We start from the raw sequence: 12,833 nt of genomic DNA on the forward strand, positions 1-12,833 counted from the left end.
CCTGGAAGGAAGCCAGTTGTGCTTCCGGAACTGCAGCCATGGCAGTGCAGCACCGTGCCAGGACTCCCTCCACCTGCAACGGCAGGGCCGCACTCGTGAACCGAACACACACCGCAGCCGATAGGCCTTGCTCGGTCCGGAAGGCTCTTCCTAAATTTGGCGGTTACCCGACGAGCAGTCCCCCTGCCTCAGTGGAAGGCCATCCTCTCTGGTCAGCTCACGCCACCCATGGAGCCAACACTCCATCCAACTTGCCTCGTGCCAGCCCCACCTTGGCGGCCGACGCCACGGGCGAGGGGCGTGCAGGCTGTGAGGGGCCGTGCGCCCCGCTACTCATCAACGCACCGGGGACGAGGGCGGTGGGCACGCGGCCCTCCTCACCCGCTGCCTCACGCACCCTCGGCCGGGGCGGAGGCGCTGGTGCTGGGCCGCAGCCGCGCTGGTACCGCCCGCCGGCGGGCCTGACGCCTCGCGGCCCCTCACGCCTGGCGGCCCCTCACGCCGCCCACCCAGCCCCGGCACCTCGCCCCCTATAGGCGGGGCGGCCGCACTGCCCGCACCCCTGAGGCGGCGGCGGCGGCGGCGGCGGCCTCGCCTCCCCCGCAGGGCTCGGCGCAGAGCGCGGGGTGGCGCCGCTGCGAGGCGGCGCGGGGGCGGCGGCGGCGGCGGCTCCGGCTCCCCGGCACCAATCGGAAGCGCGGGGGACGGAGCGGGAGACGCGGTCGCGCCGGTTCCAGCCTCCTTCGGCGGCTCCGGGATCGGCGCCGCTCGGGTCCCGCAAGCCCGGAGTCCCTCGGGGAAGGTGAGGCGGGCGAGGCGCCCCCCGCCGCGCCCGGGCGGGGGGCAGCGCTGGGGGCGGTGGTGCGGACGGTGCGCGTTTCGCTGGGCGGAGGGAGGCGGCGGGCAGCCGGCGGGGCGCAGCGCGGCCGGAGAGCGGCGCCGGGCCGTGAGTGCCCCCGCCGGGTTTGACGTTTCCCACCCGCTGAAGCAACTCTGAAAGTCCTTGGAGGGGAGGCGGTGCGGCCGTCCGGGCGCACGGCCTGACCTTGGCGTCGCCCCGGGGGGCAGCCGCCGCCCGGCCCCGCCGCGCCGGCCAACCCCCTCGGGAGGCAGCGGCGCCCATGAGGGACCGCGCGGTGGGGCGGGGGTCCCGCGGTCGGCGCTCGGGGCCGGGAGACGGGCCGTGCCTCGCCGGGCAGGGCAGGGCAGGGCACGGTGGTGTCCGCCGAGGGGCACCCGGGGGGGGGCGGGGAGCGGCGGCTGTGCGGGACGGCCCCGCGCAGGAAAGGTGCTGCCAGCTGCTGCCTTCCGAGGGGGTTGGGCGCGGGACGGGGACGGCCGGCGTCCGGCCGGGGGCCGCTACCCTCGCCCAGCCCTCCGCTCCTCAGACGGTGTTTCAAACACTTCACGTGCACCTGCTGCATTTGTCTGTTGTTCGGGGTATAAAATCCCTCAGGTTGGGCTTTGAGGTGTGACTTTTCTTCCCCTCCACACCCTCCCCCCTTTTTTTTTTCCTTTCCTCCCTAATTTTTTAAGTGAACTGGCTTTTTTTTTTTTTTTTTTTGCTATGTTCACTCAAGTTAGTTCCTTTCTACGACTATGCCTTTTTTTTTAGCCCGTGTGTGTCGAAGTGAGCCATCCATTACCCCTCTATCCAGCATGCTTTGCTGTGAGTTTTAGCGACAGAGCCATCGGGAAAGCCATGGATCATTACTTTTTCTAAATTCCAGAAGCAGAAATAATGTGAAAGCACTGGATTAACTGGGTCACTGCCTGAAAAACATCATAGCTTTCTGCTGGAGGCATGTGGTCAGATGTTTTCAGGACTTTGCCCTGAAATTGTAAGTCCTCAGAAGCCTACTTGTTTTATCTGTCAGTAATGTGCTTTGCATACCGGTGGCATTGTGTGAATAATGGTAACCCTGGAGAGCCCGGCTCACTGGCAGAGGAGAAGGCAGAAACGCTGACAAAACCAAGGCCTGGATCCTGCGGTCATGCCTGTGCAAGGACCAAGTGGCTTTAAGTGCCAGCATGCAGGTTTAGCTGCCTTGTCTTTGTCGTGTGTTGTTGCGTGTGTACTCGTGGCAGACATCACTGACAAGGTATAGTGTAAGCGAAGTGAGCAGTTTAGGGTTTCTCTGAGATAAAATGTTTTCTAATTAAAGTGAAGCCTTTAAACCCTTCAGTCTCTGCTATTGACACAGCTCAGGTCGAAATATTTTTTTTCCTGAAGTACTCAAACTGTTTAGGCTGAGTTGAGCTCTTTTTCCGTAGCACTGATGGTTATGTAAATTAAAATAAAATTAGAAAAGTTATTAATGGAAGTTATGCAGAATTCTTAGGTTCTGACAAAGGACAGGCTCAAATGTTGTTGCTTCTGTAACTAAGGTAGGCAGAGCCATGCCTCCAGTCTCACTGTCTGCAGGGCTGCTGCTCAGTTTGATTAAAAAAGTTTAGGAATTGTAGGGGTTGTTGACTTTATTGTAAGTTATTGGGAGATTAGAAGATTAGGATATATTTAACTTGGAGTTGTGCTTGGAGTTTGTTTGCATCTTATCCATCAGCAGTTCATGATATGATTAAAGGATCTTTTAGTTATAAAAACTTCTTTCTGCAGTATCTCTCATAGCTCAGTATCACTGTAACTCCTTTTCTGTTTTCTGTTTAGACAAGACAGTGGTTAATCGTGTTTTGGCATTTGAGGTGTTGTTGTTGGGCTTTTTTATTATTATTTTTTTAAAGGCAAAATAAATATGCTGCTGCAAAAGTCCAGGTTGATATGCTCAAGGACTGTAGGCCGTGTTGGATACAAAGGATGATTTGGGTCTAAAAATGGATGGTCAAAGATCCTGAAAGCAAATGGGCTGTTTTGCCAAATAAGGAAACTTGGCACATTCTGCTGTGTATTTTAAGATAGCACAAGTGTAGTGTGCTACTACTTTATTGGCAATACGTTGGCAGCATGCCTTCGTGAAATAAGCACTGAATCCTGCTTTGTGGAACCACATAGTGAAGTGAGGGCAGCGAGTTGTGTGGTTGTTGTTCCCTTTAATAAATTACAAAGGGTTTTCCTGAAGTAATTGAATATTTAAGCAGCGTCAGGTGCATGTGCAAGATGAGGGATGCAATTTTCAGTTCTGCAGCCATGGACTAAGCAAAATACGAGTTGCAGTTACTGTGCAATTTGTACTAAATTCTTTCCTGCCTCCTGTCTCCAACTTGCAAGTCCCTCAGTGGAAGCTCTCTATACACTGGGAGCAGTAGCTGAATGACAAACGGTAGGGTTTTCTGGCTCGTACATGGAATAAAGCAGAGAGTTGGGCTTGGCGGCACTTCCCCTACTGCACAGGCTGGTTTTGGGGTGCTGGGAGGGACAAATGAATGTGTCAGGTTCTTCCAGTGTTTCTGTGCTAGGATGCAGGGCAGGGCAGGGCAGCCTGCAGTGCTGTTGGTTTGCAACCCGTCTGCCTGGATACTTAGGGATTCCCTCACCTTGGGGGGGTCTGGGGGGAGCAGCAGGCATGGGACCCCAGCAGGGTCCTTGGGATGGACCCCCGCACCAGTAACTCCCCTAAAATGCTGTAATCACAACAAGCCAGTGAAGCCGGTGATGGCGGATGGTTTCCTACACCAAGAACTCATTACTGTACTGAACTGAGGTTGTTGTAGCTTAATAGCTTGCTGCAAGGTGACTCTGCATAATACAGTCCTGACATGTTAAATACTAATGTTAAATAATGTTAAATAATAACCCAACGTGTTAAATACCGCCATCTGTTTTTTTGGTGTGAAATGAACAGCTTCTAAAAGCATGCTCAAATTATGAGGAAAAAAAAAAACCCATACAGGAGAAGATGATGGAGATATTCTTGCGTGTTTACAAGCTCATGTTAACCATTAGAAATTAAACAGAAGGAGAAAGTTCCGCCCCCCCCCGAGATCCTATAGCAATAATTGAAATAACAAGCAATTGAATTATTTCTTCACATACTTGTCATTCACCATTTCTTAACTGTCACATTTTCTTTTCATCGACAACAAACAAGGTCAGTTGAGGTAGTGTTCCCCACTCCTACACGATGATCGTGGTTGAATGCTCAGAACTGTGTTGGTGAGGAAGGATGGTGCTGATGTCAAACCTTTGTTACGCTGTGTGCCTGTGTGTGAGGGAATTGCTGTAAATGCCCCAAGCCTGGAGACCCTGTTGCAGAGGACTACCCTCCTGACTGTGGAAGTGTAAGCTGCGAAGAAGTGCCACATGTTGTTGGAATGATGCACTTGTTTTGGATACGTGTGTAAGAAAGACTGTGGAGTTTAATGAAATACCTGATTTTTTTTTTTCCTTTCCTTAACCAATGGTGTAAACTCAGATTGTTAAGTATCTTTTAAAACAGGATAACAAGTTAATAACTGTGTGTGGATTTGTCACATGCAGTTGTTAACTCTAAACAGTTGTTTTCTCAAACATAACAAGAGGATTCATCTGTCTAATTGAGGACTAACCTTGCATCTGAAAACAAGGAGTAATATTTAAACAGGCCTGTTCTTTCATCTAGAAGGAGAAAACTGGATACTAACTTAGGCTGTCATTAATTACAGATCTCTAAATAAAGAGTGCCCCATGTAAATGTCCTCTGCTTTCTCTGGAAAGAAGCGTCTGGAAGAACCTGATACAAACCAATGAGTCATTCTTTAAATTATATTACTTTATTGTATGCTGGTGCCTATAGCATCTGCAGCTGATTGACTGCTGTAGATAAATGTGAAATTGGGAAAGTGTTAAAAAAATGAACAGTAGCTTCTGCAAATGCTTGTGTGCTGGGCACTGCATTGTGATTGCATAAATGCTTAGGTAAAGTTTTAAGCAGTAAGGAGGATACATGAGAAAAGTACTCACTTGTATTTCTCAGTGTTTGGTGTGCATGTTGTACCATCTTGAGGTCTGTTTTCTGTGAAATCTTGGAATAACATCTTGTTCTATGTTAGTGTAACTTTGAGAAGTCAAATAATCTACTTGTTTATATGGATGATTTGGTTCTTCTGGGTAAGCAATAATTTAAAATAATTTGACACCTCTTCAAAACTATCGAATTCAGATAGTGAAGGCCAGAAATATTTATTTCCTGTGGTGTATTTTTCTTTTTGCTTGGTTTTCTGTTCCTTCTGTCATCCCAAATACAACCATCTGTTACCAGCTGTTCACGCTTTCCTGTTAAATTTATGGTCCAGTTGGTGCATATGCTTTTGCCTATGAGTAGCATTGCTCTTCTGAATAATTCTGTTGTCAGTAAGGAGATTATTCACTGGAGCATGATTATCCACATGCATAAATATGTGCAGGGCTGTGGCCTTAAATTGTGAGGTCTCTGGGTTGGGAAGCTGACCTGTTTTGTTTGTCTATAAAGTGTCACATATGCTTGAGACACTGTGTACACAGCATTAACTTGGAGCAACTTCTGGAGTAAACGATGCAAATGAGCTTTTGTTTTTGAAGACCTGCTAATTAACAGCACTGGCAAAGAAGCAAGAAGTTAACTGGCATCGCTCCCCTCCTGATTTGCAGGAGTGACCAATTTCCTTTCCCTTGAGCTTTCCCTAAAGAAAATGCATGCAGAGTGATGCAGAAGATGACTCTGAGATGGCAGGAAATCTAACGACAATAGCGACAAGGTTAAAACAAGAATAAAAGGTCAGCAGACAAGTTCAGGCACTTGTATCACAGAAGGAGCCGGCAGGGTACTGGATAAACAGACTTTATTTCACGGCCCACAGGTAACTCCTGCTCTGACTCGCAGAGCTGGGGAGAAATAGAGTCCGTATTCCCTCACCGAGAGCTTTGCAGGCTGGCTGTGAGTGAAAGGTGTGCTTGAAGCCTGCTCCCTCCTAAACGTGATCCTTCTGTAAACATAGTAAAGTTGTCATGGACTGGTCAGCGCTTGCCTTTACCCTTACAGGTGGTGAAGAGATGTAAAACGAAGCAGGCAGTTTTGGGAAAGGCTGTATGTTATCTTATGCAATATTTAGAAGAACTGTTGGTGTCTTCATCTCTCATTTGGAGAATAGCTGCAACGAAAACAGTGCCAGAAATTTCTGGTCAAATGGTGTCTCAAAATCAGATTAGCTGCACAGTCAGGAGAACCAGGGGGGAAATAATGTCTTTGTGTTTGTTACGGATGGGACTGGGATGAAGGGGTGTTGGCAGTGCTAGGTGTATTACAGGTGCATTTCCCAGACATGGACAACACATAATGTGTGGATTCCATCTCAAAAAGCCCTATGGGAGGCTCCCAGAAGACACAGTACGTTTTGGTACTGTAGTTAGAGCAGTATAATTGGAAGTGTAATTTTCACCAGCAACCCAAAATCTCTGTGTCTTTTTTTGGCTTGTTTTATCCAAACCTGTCTCTTTCATTTCATGCTGATAAGTTTACTTTCATTAATTGCAAGTATAGTAATTTTCGCTGGTAATTAAAACTACTTTGTCTAAACTGGTGCACCTGAAACAATCCCACAGCAGGCTTGCAGATGGTTCTGGAGGATGCAGTGTCCTACAGTCCCACTAAGGACCTGAGGCTTCCTGTTCTTACACCATTTAAAAAAAAAAAAGAAACCTAAAATTAGTCATTGTTCATGCATTTAGGTGATAACGTTTCTTGAAATTCGCTATGGGCATCAGTTTTATTGCTGTGAAATCTCAGAGAAGGACGTTCTGTTCCCCTGGCAGCAGGCACGGGATCATCTCTTGAAAGTGCTGACACCAACCTTGGCACGGGCTGCAGAATTTCACGTATTGTAACCCAAATGAAGTACCGTGTACTTGTGCTTTGTTATAACATGCGAACAGAACTGAGTCACTCAGGAAGAGACGTTTGCCATGGCCTGGTTTTTCCACATCCTTGCACGAAGCACTCCTACCTCGCCCCGAAGGCTGGCAGCGTGCGTGGTGCGTGCCGAGGCGCTGCTGCCCGCCTGCCGGGAGGCTGCCTGCCCGGCTGAGGAGGCACGCGCCTCGTGCGCGGCCATCGCAGCAGAAGAGACGGCGTGCCTGGCGTGCCTGAGCTTCTAGGCAAGCTCGGAACAGAGAGCACGCTTCCCATCCGTCGGCGAGCTTCACGCTTCCCATCCGTCGGCGAGCTTCACTCGTGTCAGGGAAGGCAGCAACGCTCCTGCCTTTCGCAGAGCTGTGTGCAAGGTGTTTGGGGAACCATCAGTATCACTCTGAGGAATACTTTTAGTCATTTCTGTCTCGCAGCTGCTCCTAATAGCTCGTGCAAATTACGCGAACATTTGCACAGCCTGTTGGGAGTGCAAGTTCCCAGGTTCTTTTCCTCCTGTGCGCTGTGGATTTTACTGTAACATGTTTATGGTGACTAGTTCTTGTTTTGGGGTTTTGGAGCATGGGTAAGAAAGTCCATAAATCCATGGAGCATATGTGTTAATGAAAGCTTTTCTCTTCACAGGTTTTGCTGTGGTATATTTTGTCATTATGAGATGTCGTCTACCAGTGCTTCATTTGTGCAAATTAGATTTGATGACTTGCAGTTTTTTGAGAACTGCGGTGGAGGGAGTTTTGGGAGTGTCTACCGAGCCCGATGGATTTCTCAGGACAAGGAGGTGGCTGTAAAGAAGCTGCTCAAAATAGAAAAAGAGGTAAGAGTTTACTTTTAATTCACTTTGTCTGCTGTGGAAACAAGGACAGAAATTCTCTTGTAGTGTCTTCCATCCTCTAGCTAATTGAGGCAAACTACCTTGGACTTTTGTTTGGTTAATTACAAAACCCCATAACTGGATGATATTACAATAAAGACATACTGAGGGGGCCCCAACCAAGGGTGTCTCTGATTTAAAGCATTACTGTTTTACTGTTTATTTACTGGCCTCCCCCACTTTTCTTGTTTAGCAGCTCCTCTCTGCCCTGGCCCTGAGGAGGAGGAGAGCTAGCTGCACCTGTGGAGCTAATAATTTCCCTTTGATATTGCTGGGCATGTTGCTAGATAGGAAGAGGTAGCATTCACTGTCTTTGCCTGCTTCTGTTTCTCCTCTTTAGATCTGGTCTCTTAAGTGCTGCGGTTTGCATCTGTGTGTTCAGTACAGGCTTAGTGCGTGTAGCTCGGTGTTGTCTCTTCACTGCCTGCTGCAGGTTTTGATCTGGGGCTCCACTAGCTCTGAGTTAGTCATAGCCGCACTTCAGCTTGGTCTTATCTTGCAGCAAGGTTTAAGCCTAACTGTTCTACCAGTCACCTTCCCTCGTGGTGTCCTGTGTATCTGGAAGGGTGGAGAGGTCCTTGGCAATCCTGTGGGAAAAGGCAGAATTGACTTACTGCACCTTTACCAGCTAAGGTTGGTTTGATTTTTAAAAAAAAAAAAAAAAAAAAGGGTTTTAGGTTTACCTAAAAATCCTCTTGACCCTCAGCTTTGTACAGGCCCAGCAGAGACACAGTGTATGTGGTCCTCACAGCCCTCCAGTCTGCCTGCTGGTCACCACTGGTGATGCAGCAGTGAGGACACACCAGTGTAGTGATGGACAGCACAGTTACTGGACCGCTGTTCCAGCATGACTATAGCTAACTTGTATACAATATCCTCAGAGTATTTTAGGAAGACATTTATAAGCTGGAGGACAGCAAAGCAGTGCTAGGGATAATAAGCTTAGTAAATAATCAGATACTAAAGTTCACCCACTGCTGCAGCAACTGAGTTAGCGTGATTATGTCATGTTTAGTGATGTGGTAAGTATGTTTGATCATGATTAAGCAACCTGCTGTCTAAAATCTCATGATTTTTCCAGGATGGTGGGAGATGTACACCTTCTGTCCAATGTCAGTTTTTACTGTTTTCTTTATTTTTGCTATTTGTTAATATCAAAAGATACACAAAGACAAATAAAATTTGTGCTATGCAGTATCAGTAATGCGCTCCTTAAAATTAACTGGCTGGCAGATCTCAGTAGAGGTCAGTGAAGTATCTTTGTTGAATAGGTGTGTTTCTGGTGGGATTACACAGGAGTCTGTGCTAGACCTGTTGCTAGGTACTTAAAGCATTTTTGAAAGAAAGTTTAAAAACAATATTCCTATGTCTTGTGATGGCATAAACCTTAGTGGAATGGGAAATGATGGAGAAGGTAGGACAAGTAATATGTGTTGCTTGACACAGTTGGACCATTCAACAAAAGTATTTTTAAAACAGCCAAATACAACATTCAGCTCGTAGTAATGAGGAACACAGGTTGCACAATAGGAAAAGGAAACCATATGCTGAAAAGAATGTAGTGTAATTTAAGGGTTTATTTGGGATTAATGAAGACTTGCAACTCATTAAGAGCTCATATCATGGTCCTGTTAGGCAAATTAGGTTAATGTCTTGCATATCCAAATGCGATCAAGTAATTTGTAAGAACTAGCTGTGCTTTATCTTGGTATGTGGCACTGGGGAAATGGGTGTTAGGCAGTAGGTGCAGACCAGGTATTTTTGTGTTTAAAAGAATGTAAACGAACTGGAGGGGCAGCCCAGGGGGATTGCAAAACACACTCAAAGAGTGGAAAGTAGGGGGCTGTGGGGTGTGTGTGTCAGAAGGTGATGATGGACATCATCCACCAGGATGAGTTCACAGAAGAGGAGCAGGTGTGGACACCTTCTCTTGAAAGTTTTCTGGGGAGGCAGCAGAGAGGCAAGTGGTGATGCCTTAAATAAGTCTAGCAAGTTTTGCCAGAACTTGTCTGTCAAAAACCCTAGAGAATTAAAAAATAAGAGGTTGTTTACAAAAATTGCATTTTCATATGGAGAAAATGCTGGGCTCGTTTAATCTAGTGCAAAAAAGTTATTACAAGAACTAATGGGTGGGATCTGAAGCCAAACAAATTAGAATGGGAAATAAAGCACAAGTTATAAGGAGTGAGGATGAGTAATGCTTGGAGCGGACTACAAATGGAAGGAGCAAAGATGGAGAATCCTTTCTATCTCTTCATGTCTTCGCACTGAGATGTCTTTTTGGACAATTGTTTTTGTCAAGTTGTTGAGCTCAACACAAGAGCAGCTTGCTGAAGTATAGTGGCCTGTGATGTACCGGAGCCCAACCTTGGTGGCCTAAAGGTCTCTTCTGTCCCTAATGGCTGTCAGTCTGTTTACATATGTAGTATGTTTATCTGTAGTGTGTTTATCTGTAGTGATGACAATAATGAAGGTCTGTGACTGAACTATGCTGAAAGTCATAGTGAGTCAATGGCTTTTCTGATAGCAATAGAAAAATAACTTGCCGTAACTGTAATGTATCTGTGTTTAGCAGATACTTGGATGACTTCCATTTAGCCCAGAAAACAAATTGTTACCCTTGCTGGTTTATTTGAAAGGAAGTGTCCTTTTAACTTCATGGCTGGTTGTCTTGTATTTCTGTTAACTGCTGCCAATAATCCATAACAACTGATTAAAGAGAAAACAGAGGAGAGTTGGGAAAAGCTTGCTCAGAGGAATTTCGTGCTAGCCCGAGTCCAAGGGCACAGGCCAAGTCAATAGAGCTGTGGTATCATTCTGCAAATATGCTGTATCTGTGTTTCATTTTATTAAACAAGCCAATCAAAACCAGCAAAGATCTTGAAGGCTTTATATTAGCCAAATGGCTAACAAGTTCCAACATGTGAAACAAAGCAATTTTTGTTCCTGTATATAGCAGCATATCATACTAAAATATGTGCTCAGAAAAACTTACAAATACTTGGAAGGCTGTTGCTCAGGCAGATTTCTTCAAAACTTTAAAATTTGAGAAATGGGAAGACCTCTGGAAGGCATTAACTCTTTATAGACAGGCAGTAAAATGTGACTGTACAGGAAGAGGTGTGTGTTTATGTGAATAAAATACAGCTAAATACAGCTAAGTAGGTGTGCTGAGAGAAATAAATATGTTGCAAGGCCTTGATTAGAGTATCAGATCTAAAACTCTGGACAAGACTTCTGCTGATTAAGTAAACCATAGGAGTGTGTCTTGAGTGATTAAACAACAGCAAAACCAAAATTACATTGCCATTTTACTATCTAGTCCAAGCACTTTAGCAGTTTTAGGTTTTAAGTAAGGAACAGGAGTTCCTTGTGAATTGTTTTATGGAAAATCAAACTATCAGCATGGTGTTTATGATGCATCTGGGGGGAGAGTAGAAATGCCTCCTGTAGTAGGATGTGCACTTGCTCCTTTTGCCCTAAGTGATAATTGTGTGCACTCATTGAAGAAAATCGCACACTTACTACTCAGGAAGTTATTTGGTATTTTTGTGGACAATTTATATGAATTATTGGATAAGTCCATAATGTGGGTCCCACTGAAATGGGTGGGAGAGATTGAGCCCAAAGGCTTTATTCTGCAAATTGCTAGCAGTTCTTTTGACTCCATTATCTTGAGCAGATAACTGCTGGAGCGAAATGTTACAACCTGTTGTTTTATGCATTGCCATGTTAGCTTTTCAATGAATAGCACTCGCCTCCTTTGATTGTCTGTACATCTCTGAAGTTCACCTGCTATTTGGAACTGCTTTTGAAGGCTGTGCTTTTGGTGGCTGCTTTTTGGCAGCTGGCATCTGATCTGGAGTGTGGTTCTTCACTGGGAGATTTATTTCTGCTGGAATGTTACCTGAATTTTGAATTTAATTTTAATGTCACTGCTCTTCAGAAGTACTCCATGATCCATGAACTGTCTCCATGCTATTGATGGACAGCAGTATTGCATCTGATTTGCTTGCTTCAGCTGTTACAACCATGGTAGTTAAGTACAAGATCGTTTGGTTTCATGCAGTACAGCTGTTCCTGGATTCCTTCAAAAGGCTGGAGGTGGTCTGTGCAAACTGCAGGAGAGTGGTGGAAAAGAAACTTAGTAAAATGTAACTGTAATCTTATTGGGAAGTCTTTCTGGTGAACTAACAGAACTAACTTGCGGATAAAAGATGTTAAATTGAGTAGGATTAACTGTGCATGCTTTGTTCAGTCGTGTCTGTGCAATGCATTCGAGTTTTGAGACACAAAAATAAAAACATATTTTAGTGAATTTTGATGCTGTATTGCTGGAAGTCTGACTACCATGGAAATTAATTTGATATTATCAGGTTTTCTTGTATGTAATACATGTGCAGTAAGCTTTAGGGGATCTTTTAATGCTTCATAAAACTTTTCATATGGAGTATAATGCAGCTTGTTCTCTTTTTTGATTATATGATCCACTTCTGGAAGGGACTGTCCAGAAAACATGGATTGTGCCTGTACCTTCTGAAGGGGAATGAGTTAAGTATAACCACATGCATGTCACTGGATTCACCTCACTCATGTTTGTAGTCCTAAAAGAGAGCATGTGGTAATTTTAATGTGGGTCATGAAAGTGAGGACTGGGAATGACTTTCAAGAGTAACGAGAGAAAAACAACAGAGTAAAATAGAGCAAAACAAACCGAACCAAACTGAAATTGATACTTTGCCCTGACAGGACTAAAAATAGTAGATGTTCTTTTTGCTTGCGGTTTATAGCTGGTATGGGTGCTTGAGTGCTAGCCTTGAATGACTCTCCATGCTGGGACCTGGCTGTAATGAAGGGCAATTTTGATGCTTTTTTATTATTATTATTAGCTCTTTCTAGGAGCTCCTACTCCCTTATGCCTTTCATGTCTGAGTCAGCAAGTATTGAGAGTGATTCAAGGTAACATCTGCCAGGAAATGGCTGGATTTACCTGGTTGCGACTCAAAGCAGGGGGAGGACAAACCCTGTGTTTCCAATCCATGGTCCTTTGGTACAGTGCTATTGCTAATGAACAGTGAGAGAGGGCTTAGAGTGTGTGCTCTATAAAGGTATGTAAGGTGTAGGAG

At 45.7% G+C, this 12,833-nt stretch overlaps 1 protein-coding gene across 2 annotated transcripts in view; it reads left to right on the top strand.

Annotated features, from left to right (window-relative positions):
* Positions 1-718: 718 nt before the first annotated feature.
* The window catches only part of MAP3K20 (mitogen-activated protein kinase kinase kinase 20), a 92,728-nt gene continuing 80,613 nt past the window's right edge, over positions 719-12,833 (top strand). Inside the window, exons 1-2 of one of the 2 annotated variants that reach the window (XM_059820211.1) lie at positions 719-802; positions 7,461-7,650. In XM_059820211.1, the coding sequence (XP_059676194.1) occupies positions 7,492-7,650 (159 nt within the window). In that variant the 5' untranslated portion in view covers positions 719-802; positions 7,461-7,491. Of the gene's footprint in view, positions 803-7,460; positions 7,651-12,833 lie in introns of those variants that run through there. The other variant, XM_059820212.1, reaches the window with a different exon arrangement.

This window comes from Gavia stellata, chromosome 8 (genome assembly GCF_030936135.1).
Source record: "Gavia stellata isolate bGavSte3 chromosome 8, bGavSte3.hap2, whole genome shotgun sequence".
Taxonomy (NCBI): Eukaryota; Metazoa; Chordata; class Aves; order Gaviiformes; family Gaviidae; genus Gavia; species Gavia stellata.